This window comes from Mastigoproctus giganteus, chromosome 13 (assembly GCF_048544385.1).
Source record: "Mastigoproctus giganteus isolate SK-2022 chromosome 13, ASM4854438v1, whole genome shotgun sequence".
In the NCBI taxonomy this organism is placed as follows: domain Eukaryota; kingdom Metazoa; phylum Arthropoda; class Arachnida; order Uropygi; family Thelyphonidae; genus Mastigoproctus; species Mastigoproctus giganteus.
The window spans coordinates 134,559,273-134,583,872 of NC_143587.1; the positions used below are offsets into that span (position 1 = coordinate 134,559,273).

Sequence of the window (24,600 nt, forward strand, 5' to 3'; positions counted from 1 at the left end):
ACCGAAAATAAAAAAAAACCTTTCCTATTTCACCCATCTATTCACTCCAAATGTTTGTCTATTTTTACCTTGAATTTATTTAAGCTGTCAACTTCCACGACAGATGGAAGTTTGTTCCAGCAATCAACCGCCCACTGGCTAAAGACAAATTTCCACACTTCTATTCTACAACTGTCTTTCCTCAATTTGAATTTATGTCCCTTCAGGGGGTTAGTCTAGGCAAGAGGAAAAATCCCATCACCATTCAGCTTGCTGAAACCATTCAAGGCCTTATACACCTCAATCAGAAAAACTCGCAGGTGCCTGGTCTCTAGACATTGCAATTTACAGAACTTAAGCCTTTCTTTGTAAGAGAAACTCTTTGTTCCACTCACCAATCTCGTTGCCTTTGTCTGTACTCATTCCAGCAATTCTACATTCTTCCTAAAATGAAGTTCCTAGACCTCGATGCAGTACTCAAGATCTGGCCTGACCATTGCCTTATACAAGGGGATAATTACATCCCTATCCTGGCGCCTCCGTAGCCAGGTGGGAAGGAGCAGCAGTGCGTACCACACGCTTCTTGATTAGACCGGGGTTCGAGCCCGTCACCACCAAATATGGAGGATGCGGAAAGGTCAGGGAATGATCACCGCATATCCCGGAGCAATATGGCCTTAGTTGCTAATGCTCCTAAAAACTAAATAACAAATAACAAACATCCCTATCCCTGCTACCAAAATTCCTATATATCATTGACAAGACCCTATGAGCTACTCTTGCAGCCTGTCTGCACTCGTCATAAAACTTCTTATCTGACTGCACAATTATTCCCAGGTCTTTTTCATTCTCCAATGCCCTGAGTGTAGTACCACACAGTTGGTTTGTTACTATGGGGTTACTGCTATTCATATGGAGTACTTTCCATTTGTAAATGTTAAACTTCAGTTGCCACCTCTCAGCCCATCTGCTCAACTTTTCTAGATCCAGTTGCAGTAGTGTATTGTCCTTACTGTCATTAACAACCCTACCAACCTTCGTATCATCTGCAAACTTGGACATTAAGCTTGATGTACTTTCATCAATATCATTAATAAATACAGAAAACAACGGACTCAACATCAAACCCTGGCGGACCTCACTAATAACATTAGGCCACGAACAGCAGTCTCCATTGATTACCACTCTCTGTCTTCTCCCACTAAACCATCTCTTTATCCATAAAGCAATTTGTCCTTAATGCCATAATACTCCAATTTGTATAGTAATCTTCCATATGCAACAATATCGAAAGCTTTCCTCAAATCCAAGTATGTGATATCAAAATTATTGTTTGCATCCAGTTCCTTTGTGACCGCATCATAGTATCCAATCAGATTGGTCAGACAAGACTTCCCCTTAACAAACCTATGCTGTGTTTGAATTATTACTGCAGTCTTGTCTAGATGATCTTACCATGCTTCTTTAACCAGTGATTCCATTATTTTCCCCAGAACAGAAGTTAAACTAACAGGTCTGTAATTACCCCTGCCATCATTTGATCCTCCTTTGAGAATTGGAGGTACATTTGCACATCTCCAGTCTGTGGGGACCTCCCCTGAATCCAGGATGCTCTCATAATCATGGTTAAGGGTTTGCTTACTTCCTTTGCTGCCTCCTTTAATATATCTGGATAGACCCCATCCACTCCAGGAGACTTTCTTATGTTTAACTTCCACAATTTCTCCTCCACTTTGCTCTTTATTACAAAATCATTAAGCTCCTTGTTAAAGTTTAATAAGCTTCTGTCCTTCACTACCCTACAGAATTAGTCATGTGTGAATGTAGATGCAAAATACTGTTTGTCAGCTTCCTGAGCATAATGATCAATAGTCAAACCATTGATATCAAGTGGACCAATCTGATTCATTCCTTTCCTTGTAGAGTTTAACTAAACGGTAAACAAGTCCTTGCTGTTTTTCTTTGCATCCTTTTTTCCAAATATTTCTCGTAATCTGCCTTCACTTGCATAATCTCCTTTGTGACTTGATTACAGACTAGCTTATATCTACCACAGGCTTCTTTGTCGCCTGATAATTTATATGCATCCTATTTGTAGAAGAATATGAGAAATTTACCCCAATATGATACGTAGAATATCTCCTTTTTTTAGAATGGTGTACACCTGTGGAGGGGATGTAACCAAACTCGTATGCACTTGTCAAAAGCTTGCAACAATGTTTGAACTTGTATGAACCTGTCTTGATACCTGCGATAATATATTCAATTTGTTAATGTGTCTATATTTTATATCTGTGGCCTGTGCTTCATGTCACAGGCCACATGGAGTCTTCGATACAGGCCAATCATTTGGATGTAGATAATTTTTTAATTTGTTGTGAAGTTTCCTAACCTGGGAAAGGTATTTTTGTTTATTAGAATACCCAGATTTTAAGCCAAGTTTAACTATATTACATGACATAACAAGTGCTAGTTGCTTTCTGTCCAAAATTTTATGATTAAAATTGACCCTCGCAAACTTCGGAACGATGTTGTTTTGAAGAAAAGAAATATGGTAACTTTGGGCTGAGTATCTTAGTGTTAATTTTGCACCAAGCTGTTCAAAAAATCCCCCATAATTGTGTGTATCGATAAATTATGCCTGGAGAGGAAGGAAGTGAATGAAATAGTCAACAAGAGTTTAAAATATGAATTTGATAGTATAAACAAGAGCTTTGGTGCTCAATATGATACGTACAACACATCCCTTTTAGGAAGTATTCTACTTCTTCTACTACTACAAATACTGAAATTAACATAGAATGTATTGAGAACCAAAGGTCTGTTTTATAGTATCCAATTAGACCTAAACCTTGAACAATATTTCTTAGTTGGTATGAAAAGCCTAGTAGCTATCAAGATTAATTCTTTGAATGGCTTCCCATTTAGAATTTGCTGTTGGTAACATTACTGGTTACATTTCCACTGTATAGAATTTAAAAACTGTCTCAGACCACAAATTATGACTCTGTAAAATTATGACTATGTCTTAGTCATAATTTTACGAAAGCAAAAACCCTACCCTTTATCCCTGATGGTAGTTACATCTTTAAGTAAATCCCACACAGCACACTGTAATCACTGCCACCTAGTGGTTCCTTTATCTGCAGATTATTAATTCATGAAGAATCACTGCTGATAATCAGATCAACAATCATCCAATAAAACAAGAAAAGCCTTGCTAGTGTGCGAGAGACCAACCCACAAATTCCAGTCATTATCTGGAAAGTTAAAATCCCCCATTATAAGACAATCTGGTTTACTGGCCCAGTCTATTTCTCTGTACAGTTGTTCATTGTACTCATCAGAGTTATTAGGGGTATAACACATGCCTACCTTCAATTTTGCTTTCCCAGTGTGTATGTCACACGAAACTAACTCAACATTGCACTCTCTACCCATGTCAACTGGATGCATTTCCTTAGATTTTGTTTCCTAACCTGGGACTAACAGCATAACCCCTCCTCCCTTTCCTATCCTGTCTATCCTTTCTGTACACTTCCTCTTTAGAAAATACAGCTGCGAGTTACAGGCTCTGAAAAAAACGATAAGTGTTTGCTTTTTATTTACATAATTGTTATTTTATATTGTACTTAATACGTAGTCTTATAGTTCTAATTACGCTGGTTATTTTAATTTATATAAACAGTTTTTGTAGATATACGTAATACTTTATAAAACCGCTAGTCCGTTCAAATCTTGCAGGCATTGTTTTTTGTTTATAGTGATAGGGAATTCAAATTTTTAATTGAGGTAGCTAGGTAGCTCTAACGTATAATTATAGAAATAGTAATACGCTTCACTGTTTCTATTAGATAGCATAGTATTGACATTTAATTTAATTTAATTTATTGATCTTATTAATTTAAAATATCATGCTCCAAACTAGAGCAGCAAAGCAACGGGCACAAAGTGGCAGGAGTGCTGTGACTCGTGGGAGAACTGAGGGGGGCGATTCTCCAACGCATCACAGCCTAAAAAAATGTGCAACTTGTGAAATGTTTGCCGACTATCTGGAACGGAACATGATATTGCCATGGGGGATGTCTTTGTGTGTGCGCGATGTAAGGAGTGTAAGGAAATCAGGCGACAACTCAGCGTTGTTATGGGCCTATATGAGAGTTTGAAGGACAGGGTGGATGCCCTCGAAAGATCTAAATTGAGGGGCCCATCAGGCTCTCAGCTGCCCACATCAACGCCAGAGCTTGCACTTGGTCATCAAGCAACACAGCGGCAACCCCCAAGGTGACTCTATTGTCAGGGAAACGGGAAACATCCTTTGTAAAAAGGATAGGTGGAACAGGACCAGGGTATGTCTGCCAGGGGCAAAGGTTGATGACGTTGTAGAACAGATATCTTTTAGGGGCACAAAAGGCGATATAGTTATACACGTTGGCACTAATGATATTAAGAGTAGGAGACCGGCAGAATTACTTAACAAGTACAGGTCACTGTTGAAAAAAAGCTGTGAAATAGGGTTGAATTTGAAAGTGTCTGCAATTCTGCCCAGACACGATAGGAGGGAGTATATGATGAGAGCCTTGTCGATCAATTCGGCCCTGGAAAGATTGTGCAAGGCTCAAGGGGTAGAATTTTTTTCAGCCTGGACTGTACTTGTTAACAGGAGAGACTGCTTCTACAGGGATAGGATACACTTAAATAGAAAGGGTACAAGAATATTTGCTGATGCTATCGAGGCAGTGTTAGGTGGGTCGGAAAACTGATAGCTTGGGGGGGATACAAGGACTAATAGTTTAACAGTAGCCGTAGGCAGAGGTGAAGGTGATTCTTGCACAACTTCTATTAGAATAAGTAGCGACCTGGAGCGAGGGGTGTTGGGGGTTTTCAGGGACGGATGGCAGTCATCGTGAAACAGGTGGGTACATGGGATGTGTTAGAGTAATTAAGAATAAGAATAGGTGCATGTATACTTGCATGTATACCAATGCTAGAAGTATAGTAAATAAATTTGAAGTGTTGGTCAAGACATCAAAGGCGGATATTGTTGGGATATCAGAGACGTGGTGTCACACAGATATAAGGAATGCCAAACTGGAATTTGGGGAGTACAATGTGTACAGAAAGGATAGACAGGATAGGAAGGGAGGAGGTGTTATGCTGTTAATAAAGAAAAACATAAAATCAAAAGAAGTGCATCCAGTTGATATAGATGAACAGTGCACTGTTGAGTCAGTTTGGTGTGACATAAGCACTGCGAAAGCAAAAATAAGAGTAGGAGTGTGTTATAGGCCTAATGACTTGAATGAGTACAATGAAAAATTGTACAGAGAAATAGAGTGGGCTAGTAAATCGGAATGTCTTATAATGGGGGATTTTAACTTCCCAGATATTGACTGGAACTTGTGGGTTGGGCACTCACACACTAGTCAGACTTTTGTGGATTTATTGGATGATTGTTTTCTGCAGCAGCATGTTCTAGAGGCAACCAGAGAAAGTAATACTCTTGATCTGGTTATCAGCAGTGATCATTCATGTATTAGGAATTTGCAGATAAAAGAACCACTAGGTGGCAGTGATCACAGTGTACTGACGTGGGATTTACTTAAAGATTTCACTACTATCAGGGGTAAAGGAAAGGGTTTTTGCTTCCGTAAAGGCGAGTACAGTGGTCTCCGACAGTTTTTAAATTCTGTACAGTGGGATCAACTGACGATGTTACCAACAGTAAATTCTAAGTGGGAAGCATTCAAGGAATTAATCGTGGAAGCTACTAAAAGGTTCATACCTATTAAGAAATATTGTTCAAGGTTTAGGCCTAAATGGTTGTCAAATGAACTAATGAGACTCGTAACAGAGAAGAAAAATGCATGGGATGCATATAAATTATCAAGCGACTCAGAAGCATATGGCAGATATAAGTTAATCTGTAATCAGGTGACAAAGGAGGTTCGGCAGGCGAAGGCAGATTACGAGAAATCCTTGGCAAAAGATGCTAAGAAAAACAGCAAGGATTTCTTTACTTATATAAACTCTAAAAGGAAGGGGATGAATCTGATCGGTCCACTTGACATCGATGGTTCGACTGTTGATGATCCTGCTCAGATAGCAAACAAACTGAATGAGTATTTTGCATCTACATTCACATGTGAGGAATTATTAAGGTTTGAAAATGGCAGAAGGTTATCAAATTGTAGCAAGATACTTAATGATTTTGTAATAACCGAGAGCAAAGTGGAAGAGAAATTGTTGAAGTTAAACGTAAGAAAAGCACCTGGGGTGGATGGGATCTATCCAGTTATATTAAAGGAGACGGCAAAGCAACTAAGCAAACCCTTAGCCATAATTATGAGAGCATCCTTGGACACAGGGGAGGTTCCCACGGACTGGAGATGTACAAATGTATCCCCAATTGACAAAGGGGGATCGAAGGGTGACATGAGTAATTACAGACCAGTTAGTTTAACTTCTGTTCCGGGTAAAATAATGGAGTCGCTGGTTAAAGATGCATTGCAGGATCATCTAGACAAGACTGCAGCAATAATTCAGACACAGCATGGGTTTGTTATGGGAAAGTCTTGTCTGACAAATTTGATAGGATATTATGATGTGGTTACAAAGGAACTGGATGCGAAAAATAATTTTGATATCATATATTTGGATTTCAGGAAAGCTTTTGACACTGTTGCGCATGGAAGACTATTGTACAAATTTGAGCAGAATGGTATTAAGGGTAAGTTGCTACAATGGATAAAAGGATGGTTAAGTGCTAGAAGACAGAGGATGGTAATCAATGGGTGCTGCTCTTCTTGGACTAATGTTATTAGTGGAGTCCCACAGGGTTCGGTGTTAGGTTCACTGTTGTTTTGTATATTTATCAATGATATTGATGAAGGTATATCAGGCTTAATGTCGAAGTTTGCAGATGATAGAAAGGGTGGCAGGGTTGTTAATGATAGTAATGGCAGTGTGCTACTGCAACAGGATCTAGATAATTTGGGCAGATGGGCTAAGAAGTGGCAACTGAAGTTTAACCTTGACAAATGCAAAGTACTACATATGGGTAGAAGTAACCCCAGAGAAACATACCAACTGTGTGGTACTACACTTAAGGTGGTAGAAAATGAAAAAGACCTGGGAGTAATTGTGCAGGCAGATATGAAGTTTTCTGAGCAATGCAGACAGGCTGCCAGGGCAGGTCATGGGGTTTTGTCAATGATATATAGGAATTTTGCTAGCAGGGAAAAGGAGGTGATTATCCCTCTGTATAAGGCAATGGTCAGGCCACGGCTTGAGTACTGCGTACAGGTCTGGAGGCCTCATTTTAGGAAGGATGTAGATTTACTTGAGCGTGTATAGAGAAGGACAAGATTGGTGAGGGGAATGAAGGGATCCTCTTACCAAGATAGGCTTAAGTTCTGCAAATTGCAGTGGCTGGAGACTAGGCACCTGCGCGGTGATCTGATTGAGGTATATAAGACCTTGAATGGGTTGAGCACGCTGAATTCTGATGGGATCCTTCCACTTGTTCAGATTACGAATCTGAGGGGGCATAAATTCAAATTAAGAAAAGACATGTAGAATAGATGTGCGGAAATTTTCCTTTAGCCAGCGGGTGGTTAATTGCTGGAACAAACTTCCATCTGTCGTTGTGGAAGTTGATAGGTTGAATAAATTTAAGGAGGAACTGGACAGGCATTTGGAGGGAATGGTGTGATTTTTTTTTTTTTTTTTTTGGCTGATGCTGCATAAGCTCATACATTTGCTTTCTTGCATCACATGCCACTACTACTACTACACATTGTACTCCACAAATTCCAATTCTGCATTCCTTATATCTGTGTTGACACCATGTCTCTGATATCCCAGCTATATCTGCCTTTGATGGTTTGACCAACACCTGAAATTCATCAAATATTATTTTTAATAGAGGTATGAATAGTGTAATATGATTTTAGCAATCAAATTCAAATTATTTAGCAATAATAATGTACTATTAAGTACTATACCGTGAACTGGCATGAAATGCCTTGTAAAATGAATGATTTTTTTCATTATAAATACATAGTAACAATGACATACAGTGTAGGAAACGTTTAAAACGGAAAGAAACTAGTTTCTGGAAATTATTAATGGAACATAATGCCTAACTCCCATGCTTGCAGTGCTGTTTTTAAGTTCAGAGAGCCTATTAAATTAATAAATAAATAAATATTCATTTATTGCAAATACTGCAAACCCATCATTGCACATGGCTACGGGCAAATAGTATGGTACAAAGGAAATAAAATAATCAAATACATAGCAAATTTCATATAAACATTAATAATGAATAGGAATTATACTTATGAATTTATAAAAAAAATTGCAGAACAGCACATTTGGCTTTCAGTGTTGCAGTTACTGGGGTTAAGGCACACAGCTGATTTTATTTCTTATTTTATTTATTACCATTATGCCCTTGTACGTCCGTCTACCTTCAGAGAAATATTCAACAAGTGCCTGATTTATGAAAATTTCATATTTTTGAGATTCTGCTGTATCATTTTCATATTGTTGGTGACTATTTAAAAAAAGAATAAATAATTCATGAGTATGGGGGCTGTCACAGCAAGTTTTATACTTACATTTTCATAACATCTATAGTATTACTGAGCAGCCAGAAAAATTAAATGAGAAATATCTACTTCTGACCATAATATATATGAAATATCTTGAGTGTTTTTTTTTTTTTTTTTTAAATTAAAGTCCAAACACACAACTCAGGATATTTCATAACATGGGTGTCTGTGAATATTCTTCATCAATTATTCTGTACTGGTCAACAGTATCATAGTCATAAAAATAAAATATCATGTTCACTCTTTTGGCCTCAGCATTAGCTAATGGTGCTGGTTTAAATTTGTTCTTTATTGACTATTAAACTTGGCTACACTGCACTGCCATGTAAGTTATTCAAAATTTTTAGATATGTATTTCCTTCTATAGCATTTTTATTTTTCATTTAATTATTCTTTTCCTTTGTGATATATCTAACTCTTTTGGCCTTGGCACTGGTCTAAATTTGTTATTTGTCGGCTTGTAATCTTGGTTATATTTGCTTTTTATTTAATATATTCAAAGTTGTATACACATATTCCTTTCAAACTTGGTTCAACTATTGTCCTTGTTTATTTACTTGTTTCTTCACTTATTTACTGCACTTGTCTGCCTCTCTTCTGTGTTATATATATATATACAAAGGGTACTAGGAAAGTTTTGCAATATGACGCAACAATTAATCACAGGAAGCTGCTTGTTGCTGCATGTTGAGACATGTTCATACGTGCATAGTAGCCGCCGCGCCAAGTCGATGGGCTCAGTTATTCATTAGTAGTGAGAGTGTAAAGTGCTTGCGATGGCATCGTGGTCACGAAATGAGATAAGGACAGTTTTGCGGTATAATTTCGTGCGTGGTTTAACCATAGACCAGTGCTTAGAAGAAATGACTCTTGCACTAGATGATGATTGTCCACATCGTACAACGATATTCAGGTGGTATAGAGAATTCCAAAGGGGAAATTTCACTCTGGAGGATTCTGAGAGGCCGGGAAGGCCACGAACGTCAGTTACAGAGGAAAACGTTACTGCTGTGAGGAAAATGTTTGATGAAAACAGGCGAGTGACCTACCAACAGATAGAGGATACTTTGGGCCTAAATGCACCAGCAATTCGTTCGATTCTGCAAGATCATTTGCACGTGAAGAAACTTTGTTCTCTCTGGGTGCCGCATCAACTGACTGAAGAGCAGATGACACGACGTGTGACTTGGTGCCAGGAGATGTTAAAAAAGTTTGATAAGGGACAATCTCGGTATGTGAACAACATCGTGACAGGTGACGAGACTTGGCTGTACTATTACGATCTGCCGACCAAGGCTCAAAACAAAGTTTGGGTCTTTGATGATAACGACACACCTGTAATTGTCAGAAAATCCCGATCTGTAAAGAAGAAAATGATAGCTGTATTTTTCAAATCGAGTGGAATTGTGGAACGTGTCATTTTGGACACGCAGAAGACAGTCACAGCTAAGTGGTATACTGAACAATGCCTGCCTAAAGTCATTGGATCTATGAAGAACCTGCGGCCAAAGTCAAGAATGGACACCTGGTACCTCCATCACGATAATGCTGCAGCTCACCGCGCCAAAGCCTGCACCAAATATTTGACCATGACAGGACTGAAACTTCTCGAGCACCCTCCCTACAGTCCAGACCTTGCTCCCTGCGACTTTGCACTGTTCCCGCATGTGAAAATGAAGCTAAAAGGAAGGCGGTTTTCCAGTGATGAGGACCTTCTACGGGCTTGGGACAACGAGTGTGCTTTACTCCCTAGTGAAACTTGGCAGAACTGGTTTAAAGATTGGTTTTGGAGGATGGAGAGGTGTATTGAATGTAGAGGAAATTACTTTGAAAAAATTAAATAAACAAAGCTGTATTGCAAAACTTTCCTAGTACCCTTTGTATATATATACAGGGTGTCTCAAAAATATTGGTACAAATGTTTAAGGGAGGTAGGTAACATCTAAAGGAATGTGAATCGCATAGGAACCCATAACCAGAAACGTCACTGTAAGTCGCTACACGGCGCTATTCATCAGTTCGCGAGAGGGAAAATTTCTGGTTTACTCATTCAAGCAGTAGTCGCCGCACGAAGAGCATGCATCGATATACAAACTGTGAGCTGGCAGACATGCGCCTAGTGTATGGATTAGTAGAGAGCCCACACGGTGTGCACCCCCATGCGACACAACATCGCTTCGCAATAAATTTGTGGGCAGATATGGTCGGTGACTGCTTAGTCAGCCCATACCTGTTACCATCCTGCATGAAATCCGCTAAATATCGGATCTTTCTTGAACAAGTTCTACCAGGGTTACTTGACAATGTTCCATCAAATGTGAGACGCAACATTGGTTTCAACATGACTGGGTGCCTGCCCATTATGGAAGGTGTGTTCGTGACCATTTGAACAGGCGTTTTGGGTGTTGATGGATTGGCCGTGGTGGAACCGTTGCCTGGCCCCCCACGCTCACCTGATTTATCGAGCCCTGATCTTTTTCTGTGGACCCCCCCTCAAATCTATCGTCTGTGAATCGCCTGTGGATACGGAAATGGATCTCGTGGCAAGACTCGTCTGCGCTGCTGCTACTGTCAAAGAAACTCCAGATGTGTTCGACCGTGTCTGCCAATCCATGCTGCGTCGGTGTCACGCATACATCGCATCTCATGGTGGAACCTTCAAGCATCTGTTGTAACATCATGAAATGCATCCATCTCGTACTCCATTGTTAATATTATGTGAAATAAATGTTTGCTCCTAATTACTGTCTTGTGTCATTTCTGCTTCTTGTGCCTCTGCTACTACTTTCCTGTGACGTTTCCGGTTATGGGTTCCTATGCGATTCACATTCCTTTAGATGTTACCTACCTCCCCCCTAAACGTTTGTATCAATATTTTTGAGACACCCTGTATATTATTAAATATAAAGTTAATTCCAATTACTGTATTGCTAATTTTGTGTTACCACTATAATATTTTGATTATAATAATCATATTTAATGTTTCTGCTTCGTTTAATGCATAATGTAATGCTGATGCCAATGCTCATGCCATAAACATTACTCATTCATTTTTTATTTTAATTTTATTATATTATAATGTTTTCATTTTTATTATATTGAAAATGAAAACATTTATAATGTTTTCATTTTCAATGTACTCATTCATTTTTTATTTTAATTTTATTATATTATAATGTTTTCTGCTCTAATGGAGCCTAATTAATATAAAATAAAGTCCAGCAATCATGCACACTAACATAAATTGGATGTCAACCTATTTAGATGCTGTGCTTAGCCTATGCACAATTATTGAAATATAAGAATATAACTAAAAAATAAAAATACAGGCAACCCCTGTATAACACAGTACTTCTACAACACGGTTTTGCTCTAACACAATAAATTGCAGCAATCCTCGCACAACACTGTACTTATATAACACGGTTAGAGAATTGCGGCAAACCTTGCATAACATGGTATTTTTGAGGTTTTGTGTGGGGGGGGAACCCTGCTATGTTGGATGTAATTTTTCACATTTCCATTCTTTTTTGTGAATCTCCTCTGTTGACTCTCTCTCTCTCTCTCTCTCTATAGTCATTATGCAAAAAAAATTATTGGCAAATCCCCATATTTTATTTCTTTGGGAAATCCCTAAGTTAGGTTCTGTGCTTGTTTGAGACCATAAAAAATTGACTTCGAAGCGTGCCGTTCGTGACTTTTAATCTATTTGTAGGGTTATTTTGGTTTTTATTTGATCTTTTATAAATTTTTCTGGGTATGTATTACTAAATTTATTTCTTCAGAACCATATTGGAATGATTTCTTTGTTGTGAATTAAATTCCAGCCCTAAATTATGCCTAAGGAAAGTAAAAAAGCACTACTCAAAAGAAACTTTATTTCTCTAACAAATTTTGGATTGTCTTGAAAAAGGGGAAAAGGTATCATACATTGCAAAAAAGTTTAAATTTAAATGAAGCAACAAACCGGACCATAAAGAAAAATGAACAGAAAATTAGAACTGCTGTTACTGCAGGATCTTCATTTCTGTAAATATGACAGCTCACCCCCGAGTGCCAATAATTTAAAAAATGGAAAATGCACTCATCATTTGGATTGATGATCAGAGTACAAAATGGATCCATTAGACAACAATGTAATTAAATAAAAGGCATTAAAAATTTATAACCATTTAAAATAAAATGGAGATATTCTGTTAACCAGGAGTTTGTTGCCAGTAAAAGTTGGTTTGAGCAATTTAAAAACTGCTTCTCATTACATAACATAAGAATTCAAGTGGAAAGTGCATTGGCTGATAATGCAGCTGCACGAAGTATGCAGATGAATTTCAGAAAAATATTGATGAACACGGATACACACCACATCATGTTTTCAATGCAGATGAGACAGGTCTGCGGTGAAAAAAAATGCCCAACAGAATGTTTATCTCAAAAAAAGAGAAACTGCATCAGGTTTTAAGGCATCAGAAGACCATGTAACATTATTTATGTGTAGCAGCACATCAGGAGATTACATGATAAAACCTATGCTAGCTTAGAGATTCTCTAATCCTGGTGCAGTGAAAGGTGTAAATAAAAACGTGTTACCAGTATATTGGAATAAAAAAGCTTGGGTAACTGCCGAATTATTTAAAGAATGGTTTCTAAATTGTTTTGTGCTAGCTGTGGAAAATATTTAAAGCAGAAAAATGTAGATTTCAAAGTTTTATTACTATTGCATAACGCAGCAGGCCATCCAAAAGATTTAAGTCATCCAAAATTGTTACAATGTTAAAGAAAATTGTTGCAATGGGTTTTGGAAAAAATTGATTCCAAATCTATTTAAGTGATGGAGGAATGGAAACGTTTTTCAGTTGTGAACCGTATGAGAATAATCAGAATCTTAGCTTTATTGCTCAAAGAAGTAAAACCATGAACATTAAATGCGTGTTGGAAAAATATATGTTCAGAGTCAGTTCATTCAGGAAATATGGTTGAAAACCGGCAGAAAACGGGATCAGTGCGATAGTAGAACTTGCTAAGTCAGTAGGAGGGGAAGGTTTTAATGATATAACTACTGGAAGATGTTCAAGAATTACTGGAAGAAAAAGGGGCTGGTGAAGCAGATTTGGTGGAAATGGCATCGGAGGTAAACCAAATTAATTCAGAGGATGATAGCACAGATCAAAATTCTGAAGTTCCAAATTTTATACTAAAACACATACAGGATACTTAGTCATGCAATTAGAATCTTATTTTTTGATGGCTCCTTTGACTGAAAGGAGCACAAAGTTCAAAAGGGAGCTTCAAAAATGCTTAGCTCTATACCATGAAATTTACAAAGAAGATCTACCAAGCAAAAGCAAAAAACTCAGATCACTAATTTTTTAAAGAGAGCAGAATATACACAAAATCTAGATGCTGCAGAAGAAAGTTCAGGTGAACATATTCTACAAAACAGAAAACGTTCTTGTTTGATTGTGCTTAGTAATGATGAAGAGGAAAAAAATTAAATGAATGATAAAATTAAATGATATGAGAAAAGACAGATGTAGGATAGACGTGAGGAAATTTGCCTTAAGCCAGCGGGTGGTTGGTTGGTGGAATAAACTTCCATCCCTTGTCGTGGAAGTTGATAGCCTAAATAAGTTTAAGGCTCAGCTGGACAGGTATTTTGAACTAACAGAGGGGTGAAGTGGAAGTGGTTATTTTTTATTTATTTATTTATTTTATTTTATTTTATTATTATTTTTTTTTTTGGCTGATGCTGCATAAGCTTGCTTTCTTGCATCAAACGCCTCTACTAATGCTAATGTATGTTATCTGACATATATGTATCACAGTTTGTAAGACTTTTGTTCAGTTATTACTATTTTTAATAAAAGTTAAGTTTCCGATAGTAAAATAGTGTATTTTTGTTAGATTTTGGAATGTAACCAATCCCCATTTTTGTACTGGTTCTTAGTCCCATATAACACGTTTTCGCACTGCATGAGATTTTATAGGAACCTAGCTACTGTGTTATGTGAAGGTTACCTGTACTAAATAAGAAAATACTAAATGAGCAAATAATATGGCTTTATTCATTCACATAAACATTGTTCCACACTCATGAGGAGCTTTGAATGGATCAATATTCAAAAGAAATGAACAAAATATATATGATATATATATATATATGTTTCCGTTTGCTTAATACTGGATAAGGAGAACAGAAATGTGTATATATATCATATATATTTTGTTCATAGCTTTTGAATACTGATCCATTCCAAGCCCCTGATGAGAGTGGACCAGTGATCATGTGAATGAATAAAGGTATATTATTTACTCATTTAGTATTGCAGTATTTAGTATTTTTAATTTTTATTATAAATAATGTGCATATGCTAAGCACAGCATCTAAATACGTTGACAACCGATTTATGTTAGTATGTGATTGCTGGACTTCATTTTATATTAATTAGGCTCCTTTAGAACAGAAAACATTATAATATGATAAAATAATATATATGTATATATATATATATATGTATGTTTAAATTTCAGGAACTTGGTGCAGATATTGCAGTATTCTTAGATTCTTGGGTAGGAATGGTAAAGATGGCAAAGTCAGATGTTACAGTACGTTGTAGTGATGGCTCCAGGTAAATGCTCAAATAAGTAGAATATGAATTTTTGTTTCTACTATATATATGTACACAACATTGCCAAAAGTATTTGGACTCCTGCATGATTCAAAGAACCTTTTATTGATTTAGTATTTAATAATGTGTCAGCAATGATAGTATTAGTAGTGGCAAACAAAGCATCAGCCAAGGGAAAAAAAAAAAGAGAAACTTCCTGTATTACCTAATAGCCCATCCCCTCTAATAGTTTGTTTGGTTCTTCCTTGAATTTATTCCAACTACCCACTCCTACACCACCATTCCTCAGTTTAAATTTGTGCCCTCCCTCGTGTGTGTAGTCTAAGCAAGAGAGGATTCCACCAGCATTGAGATTACTCGGTCTATTTAAAGCCTTCTGCATATAGTGTGCAGTACACACACACACACAACACACACACACACACACACACACACACACACACACACACACACACACACACACACACACACACACACACACACACACACACACACACACACACACACACACACAGTACCTTTGGAATATACTATCAGTAGGTGTTTGAGGTGCGAGAGGATCCCCATGTGTCCATACAAAATAACTTTTTTAAAATTCAATTGTAACTCACAGTAACTCAGTACCATCCAGGAATTTTTTTTTTTTTTTTTTTTTAATTTATTGATTAAATATACCACTTTTTAACTGATATTTAGTGAGTAAAAGCTAAATTACAGGCCAGAGTCAGTGTTGGTAGATCTATTTAGAAATAATCAATGTTATAGGCCAATTGGCCTAAATCCTTGAAAGGATGCTGATGAGAAAGAACCATAATTAATTAATTTATAGCAGAAGTAATTTTTTTATCAATAAAAGGTAATTTACATTATTGTGTTAATTGTCAGATTTCATTGATTGATCGAAGTTTTCAGTCAGCTTCCATTATGCCTATGGCTGCTGCAGAATGATTGATTAGTATCTCCCATGTCCATTACCATAGACCTATTTTTGGTCAAGAAATTTCAGCTACTTGCAGGAAATGCTAGAGTGTAAAATGCTAAATTCAATTGCCCTTTATTTATACCTAATCAGTCTCTCTTTCCACTGTGTATTTGGCAAGTAAAAAATTTTCAAACAAATATCTGTATTAGCAGCTGTTCTGTTGGCTGTGCCTTTATCATCTGAAATAAGGCATGGTCTCATATTAAGATGATAGAGGCAGAGTGGTCCTTGTTTCTCCTGCAATATTGTAAATGTGTTCACTTTGATTTCTAGTTTTATATTGTAAATAGTTGATTGGTTTTGAAATAAACTTTATTAAAAAAAACCTTGTAAGTTGTTTGTGGTTGAATATAGACTTAGGGATATTATTATACTGTAGGTAAATTTTATTAAATATAATATGCTATGAGCTGCCACATTTGGGAGAGTACTGATTACTCCGCTGGGTAGTAAAAAAATCTCATCACACATCCATGCAAAACATCAACTAGGAAGGTGCCAACAGGACTTGGGACTTGTATGAGCACACTGTGTAGAGCTCCACAGCCTTGGTTTTCATGAAGGAATGGTGATACATAAGCCAAACAATCACAGTTAGTGGTCTGATCCTGCATGGTGCAACAAATGCTATACTTTGCCCAAAGAGCAGTGGAAATCAGTTTTATGTAGTGATGGATCTTGTTACACCCTATTACAATTGAATACAGCAGGCCCCCATTATAACGTGGTTCGCATTACGCTGATTTGCTATAACGCTGTTCTTATATTATAACCCGTATCTGACTATAACGCTCTTTTACAGATTGAATTTTTGGCATATTTAAACGAAATCGTTTCATTTGTTGGAGTCGATAGCTTGAAAATGAATAGCAAAACAGCATTAAAACGTTTCCCACGCCGACTTGAAAAATTTTCCCACGCTCAGTGAAATTTTCTTGCGAACTAATTTAATTGCAGTATAGTGACTTGTTACGTAGTTCCGAGATCAACATTTTAAAAACGATCAAGTATATTGCTTGTAATATTTGTGTTATATGCATTTATCCGAAGTCTACTCATCACTCAGTACCGTATTAGACATTGTGCGAAATGGACAGTTTACTTGAACATTGTATCATAATTGATGCAATCAACACAGTTACATTTTCGAAGAGTTAATAATGGCCGATAAGAATGAAAAAGCAACAATGTCTGAGTGCATTATGAAGATTATAAATGTAAGAAAAAGATTGAATTTGAAAATTAAATTAGACGTTTTGAAGCAAATCAATTCGGGTCAAAGACATGCGAATGTGTGCCATAATTTAGGACTTGCAAGTTTAACTGTAAGAACAATTATAAAAAAAAAATAATAAAGAATTAATTTAGCAGCAGGAAAGATAGCTGTTCCACTGCAAGCAACTAGGGCTAGACCGGCTATTAGGATTGAAATGGAAAGACTTTAACTAATTTTATTGAAGATAATATCCAATGCAGAATTCGGTTAATATTATTAAAAGAGAGAGAGAGAGAGATATTAGCCAATATAATGATCTGAAGAAAACTCACCTAAAAAAAAAAAAAAAAGTGGAACCATTTAAAACTAGTAAGGGCTGGTTAAATAGATTTAAAATCCAGGGAGAAGCCGCAAGTGCAGATTAAGGAGCCGAAACTTTCAAAAAAGAACTTGTTAAAATTATTGAATAGGGGTATTATGTGTTATACTTCTCAACAAATTTTTAACATAGATGAAGCAGGACTTTTGTGGAAATGAATGCCTAAATGAAGTTTCATATTGAAAGAAAGAAAAAAAAAAACATGCCAGGTTTCAAAGCGGCGAAGGATCGGTTGACTTTATTGTTGGGTGGTAACGCTGCGGGGGATTTAAAATTAATACCCCTTTTAGTTTATTTGGAAGAGGGCCAAAGTTCAACCCAAAATCGACACATTTTTCTTGATTAAATTCATCAATTAAATTAAATCAATTAAAGTCATGATTTTAATTGGAATTTTAAGTTTAATTTTGATACGTAAGTAGTTACCACATAATTAATACGTATGTAATGCAGAATATTTTATATGTACAAATATTTGAATATTAAATATTTTGACCGACATTTGTGCATCTTTTTACTATCGTTTATTATTGATTAAGAAATATCCTATGGCACCGACCGCAGCTCACAAATACATATGTTACCTTATGGAATGCTGCCCTCGCTTAGCACGGATTCACTTAGCGCTCTGTGTTTTTACAGAACCAATTATCAGCGTTAAGCGGGGGTCACCTGTAGTTAAGTGTGCATGTGGAGGATGCCTGGAGAATGTCTACTGCTCGACTGCATTGTGCCAACAGTGAAGTTGGAGGTAATGGGAATTACTGTGGTGCTCTTTGACATGGTATGGCTTTTGGTAGTTGTGCAGGGAACCTGACACTTTCCTTTCCATTTTGTTCATGCCCATGTCCCCTGTGATGTGGCAGTTCTTTTGTACACATGCATATACCAAAGAAATGTTTGTTTTTGGCAGCAGTGTGTTTCATCAGCAATATGGCACATGGTATCATCTGGATGATACCCCATACCATATTGCTGGTGGTATTCGATAATGATTCATGGACACAAATGTACAAAATTTGGAATGGCAGCATAATGTCTCAATTTTAACCCTATGGAACATCTGTGGGTGAAATGTCAGTAGGGGCTAGACCAACAGACCCACATTGGTAGCTGAACTAATCATTGTTCAATATACAGACACTCCCCGATTAACGTAAAGATTGCATTCCATGGAACTCTACATAAGTTGGAATTTCCTCCATGCTTGTGCAGCACTCGCAAAAGAAAAGTTCAACGAACATGTAAATAGAATTATTTATTGTATTTATTCAATTTTTTATCCCATGGGCAGGAAAAATTACAAAAGCATGCAATTTAAAAAAATTTTAAAATTATAAAATTACAAAAAAAAAAAGAGGAGACAGGCATAATGTCAGTAAGTTTTACCTCTGGAGCATCGCTGCCAGAATCGACATCTTCAGCTGATAAGTACGCTGCTGTGGAGATTTAGAAGGGGTCGGCCTCTCAACCTTACGAAAGAACATATTAATGGATGACTGGATGGTGGCTTTTTTCTTTTTATCGTAGATTTCTTTGTAGCAAGCAAGCATATCATTCACCCTTCTGTTAACTTTTAAGAATCGTTCACTGTTAGGTCCATCTTCTCAAACCTCACCATTGCCAATACAATTTCACAAAATGCCATTGCCATCTCTCTGGTGAAGTGTCTCGACTCCTCATTTGGTTCAGCTTGAGCTTCGTCAACATTTTCTTCTTTCACTATTGCTGCTTGCAAGTCAATAATTCTTCATTAGAACTTATTGACTTGCAGTTTTGATCTGCAGCAAGTCAATAAATTCTATTGAACTCCTTCTCTTCTTCCTCTATTAACTCCTCCACATCTTTGGCATCAACCTCCAACTGAAGGAGCTGTGCAACCTTTACAATCTTATCTGTAACCTCTTCATATTATTCATCTTTTACAAATCCTTTGAAGCCTTCTACGTGCCGTGGGCATATTTTCTTCCATGTGCAATTTAAACAATTTTTAGTAATTTCCACCCAGGCCTTATTAATGTTTAAGATGGTGTGGTAAATAATGTAAGATTTCCAAAAGTCTCTTAACGTAAAATTTTTCTCATCGTCTACTGCAGACAATGCCTGAGCAAATGTTGTGTGTAAATAGTATGCTTTTAAATTCGAAATAACATCCTAATCCATAGGTTGGATGAGTGCAGTCGTGTTTGGCGGTAGAAATATGGCTCTTACATTCATCTAGATGCGTAGGATGTCCGGGAGCATTATCTAATAGAAGCAAAATCTGGAAAGGAATTTCGTCTTTACAATATTTTTCAATCTCAGGAATGAAGCAGCATTTAAACCAATCCTCAAAGAGAGATATTGTTATCCATGCTCTCTGGTTCGATCGGAAATGCATGGGTAGGGTGGCTTTATGGATGCCCTTAAATGCACAAGGATTTCCAGAATGGTACACAAGCATTGGTATTAATCTGTGATCTCCCGCTGCATTAGCCCCAAACAAGTGCATGGCCCCATCTTTTGAAGCCTTGAAACCTGGCATTGTCTTTTCCTCTTTAGCAATGTATGTTCAATCCGGCATTTTTTTTAATACAGAGCAGTCTTGTCAATGTTAAAAATTTGCTGCGTTGAATAGCTGCCTTCATCAATAATTTTTTCCAACATATCACAAAATTTCTCTGCAGCTGCAGAATCGGCACTGGGGACTTCACCGCATACTTTAATGTTTTGGAAACCAGCACATTGCTTGAACCTATTAAACCACCTACTGCTTACCATGTACTTGGTTTGGGTTCACTGTACTTATCCTTAATATCTTCATAAATACTTCTTGCTTTTGCTTGAATGGCCATTAGACTTAGGGGCACTTGCTCCTGAATCTGATTTTCCATCCATATTATTAATAGCTTTTCCCTCTTCAATATAGCACCTGAATGCTGTTTTGTGATCACTGTTGATCCTTTATCTAGATGATCCTTTTGTTGATCCTTTAACATGTTATTGATCCATTTCCATGTTCTTTTATACAGGCTCTGTCCCTTAAAATAGTATTCACTGTTGAAGCAGTGAGACCTAATTCCCGTGCTATAGATGACAAACTTTGTCCTGCTTCGTACTTCTTAATTAATCATCTTCATTTCTAAATCAATTTTGTTTCCTTTCTTCCCAGAATTGCCAGCACTTACACTTTCTGTCAGTCCCTTTCTTTTCATCATTGTAATACGTAAGTAGGAATGAAGAGAAGTTTCTGAAAATTTGTTTTTTTTATATGATTGAAGATTTCAGTGAAGGGGAACACATTATCGCAAATGCAATAAGATTGAGTTTACTACCCACGTATAATAGATTATGCTAACAGAATAGCCCAATAAACTGGAAAGTGCAAATTGTTTTTATCGTTTTTTGTCGTGACGTCCTGAAACGTGCTTTAGAAAAATAGCACAAAGATGCTCAAAATTGAATCTTTTAATGGGAACATACGATAACGATGAAAGTCAAGTGCAATTTCCATTATAAATATGTCCTTTTAGAGAGATAAACAGCTTAGTAATATAGCGAAATTTTCAACTTCCAAGGACTTGGAACGTATTGCAAAAGGGAAATAAACAAAACAATATGTTATTGGGTTCACATTACAATATTTTCACGATACCTTCATTTATCCTTACAGATGCAAAATATGTTTCCATATTTTTTTGAGTTTGCACTGGCTGGCAAAAACTTGCGTAAAGTCGAATTTGCATAAGTTGAGTATTACATAAGTCAGGGAGCTCCTGTAGTTAGGGAAGGATGCTACGTGGTTGTTTTCCATTAACGTTATTATTATATTAAAACCGCTCTTATACCATGTGAAAATTAATACTATAGTTTATTAGGCTGTTCGCCTACATTGCTATACATTAATATGACGTTTCGAGTATCTTACCGATACCCATCATCAGACAAAGCTGTTGGGAGAACAGAAAAATAGAAAGAGTTGTAAATTTGAATATTTTAGAATATTACAATTACCCAGTGCTTTTTTTGGGATGGTACGCAATGGTACGGTTTACCGGCACCTTTATTAACAGTGATGTGTGACATTTGGATGCATTACACTTCGAAATTTGTAATATTCCGTAAATTTTTTGACATGTTTATCTACTATTCAAATAAGTTTGAAGTTATTTAACTAAATTTGCATTTTTCACTCTCTATTGTTAAGATATTTTCTATATAAACTTTATAACCATTTTTAGAATTCTGTTTGACAAACTCCTTTTATAGAAATTTTTTTTTAAATTCCCGTTGGAAATTACATTTAAAATAGTTTCCATTGACCGAAGAAAATTTTTATAAAACGAACTGCTTAGGAGAGACCTAACTGGGGGTACACACTGTTCGTGTTTCTGGCCTTCAGGCAATTTAGGAATTAGTTGTAGAATGGTAATCCCTCTATCTGCTGAGACAGATAAAGGGATTGTCATTCTACAACTTAGTGGTACCTGGTAAAACCTCTCCGACCATTTGTCCCACATACAGAGAAGTCGCGCTGGTCAACAGTGATCAGATCAAGGGGTATTCCTAATGGGCTGTGGTCCACCTTCTACTGCAGTGGTGTCCAAACTTTTCCCATATTGAACAAAAATTCAAAGTTAGATTTCTTTAGTCTGTTACATTTTCCATATCTTGTTGCATGTAAAAGTAAAATTGAAAATATTAAAAAATTTTTTAAGTACAATATACAATTACATTTACCGAACAAAACATTTAATGAGAAAATTTTTTTTGATAATTAAAAAAATTTAAAATGCTGTTTTCGTTCACTTTCCTCATGGGCTGTAGTTTAGACACGGCTGTGAATCAACTGTAAGTGCCCTGTTCGAGAATTAGGAGATAGTTATTTTCTTTTACACCGACAAATGATCATCTGTTGTTTTGTGGAAGTGCATTATCCACATTTTCCCTAAATTTTCCCTATCTCTGTTTACATGGTCACAGTACCTGAATATCCAAATGACACTGACATTTTGGACAGTTTCAAAAAAGAATAGAAAAGAAAAAATTCAAATTTAACTACATGTAGTTCATGAACTAGTGATAATATCGATGATGAGAGAAGGAAAACAAGGACAACAAAGGTATTAAACATGAATTGTTGGCATTTGGTGAAAATAAAGTTAGAAAATTGTCAATTAGATTACAGTTAAATGAAAGAGATACAATTCATGGATTTCGGGAATACCTAATTGAAAAGATGGTTTCAGAAGAATTGAAGCATTTGATGGATGCTCTGAGTTTTCATCTATGAATGTGAACGAGCATTTTCACAAATGAATCTGATCATCAGCTGAACCAGAGCTTCGTTGATGACAAAAACAGTTTCTTAAAATTGTAGGCCCACCACTGACCCACTTTGATCCAGCAAATATGTCGATTCGTGGCTGCTTCGGAAACACCATTCAGCAAGAGACACACAAAGAGGAAGAAAAGAAGCCAGCATAGGGTGTCAGATGAGAACTTAATAAAAATTTGGAATATTCTACAAAAAACTTTATTATGAAATTATTTTTAGGGTCCGTAGTCTAATGAAGGACCCTTATAATGTCATTCTGTTGTCTGTCTGTCTGTCACAGCATTGTATCTCTGGAACCACTCAAACTATTGACTTGAAATTTTGCATGGGTTTGCACATCATGTGGGCCAACATAATGTCATATTGATTGTTGACAAAAATTTGTTTGAGAAATGGGGGGATCAAAAAATGCTTGTCAACAAGATATAGCTGATTATACACTGTTGGAAAGAGCTCAACGATTAGGTTTAAAATATGATTTTAAAATATTTTTTAAATTAAAAATGCCGGCGCCAGACTGGAAAATATGAGTAATTTTCGTGTGTGTCCCCCCCTCTATTTCCATCGTTAATGGAGCTAAAAATTTAAAAATCACATTAGCTATGTGTTATTCGATTCTTATCAAGGGAAAACTATTCAGATTGAAATCTATCATTTACTTTTTGTGTTAAAATTAAAAACACAATTTTTATTGCACTTCGATAATGCACTTCTTTGTACTAAGTAACTCTCCTTTTGGTGACAAAAAGGTTGCTAAATAGTTAGTTAATAATTCTATAAAGGTCATTTATAAATTTTGTGACGAGAAGTATTTTTTAATAATTTTCAAAGCTGAAGTTGTCCCTGCAAGGAGGTACTCAGGGAGCTAGTGTTGAGGCGGTAGTGGTGAGGAGTCTTGCATGGCCCTCACCTGACAGTCGCTTCTCCCACCCTTGTCATTTACAACAACTGGAAAGACTCAAATAGACAACGTTTTTGTTAGTTCCTCAGTTTTAGGCCAAGCCAGGGTACTAGAAACTTTTTTTCTGTTACCAAAATTCTCTCTTTGAGATACTACACTAATGACCATTCGTGACTATGGACCCTTCATCCTGAGTGCCCAGCACTCAGTACTTGACCGATTTATTTACTTATTTTACTCACATTTTACTTATTTTTTTATATACTTGAATAATTAATTTATGCTTAATAAACTGTGTTAATATACTAAATTTATTGTTCTTATCCCAAAAACATTACTACTAAAGTAACAATATAATCATCATCAAACTCTAAACGCTTTGCCTTGTCGCTGCAACCATACATCTCTGTTTTCTGCTGAACGTTTCATTTCCTCATATCCCCTAAAGTTAATTTTCCTCATTAGGTTTTCCAGAATTTTCTTCCTTGGTCATCCTTTCTTTCTCAATATTTTTCCTTCTGAGATATTCACTAAAAATTTATGTCTTAGGGTGTGTCCTAAAAAATTAGATTGTCTTTTTGC

The 24,600-nt window shown here is 36.4% G+C and overlaps 1 protein-coding gene across 2 annotated transcripts in view; it reads left to right on the forward strand.

Moving 5' to 3' along the window:
* The window catches only part of LOC150076458 ((E3-independent) E2 ubiquitin-conjugating enzyme UBE2O), a 758,089-nt gene that overhangs the window by 83,981 nt on the left and 649,508 nt on the right, over window positions 1-24,600 (forward strand). For both annotated transcript variants that reach the window (XM_090387793.1, XM_090387794.1), the window contains exon 3: window positions 15,126-15,223. In XM_090387793.1, coding sequence (XP_090243919.1) covers window positions 15,126-15,223 — 98 coding nt within the window. The remainder of the gene's footprint in view (window positions 1-15,125; window positions 15,224-24,600) is intronic.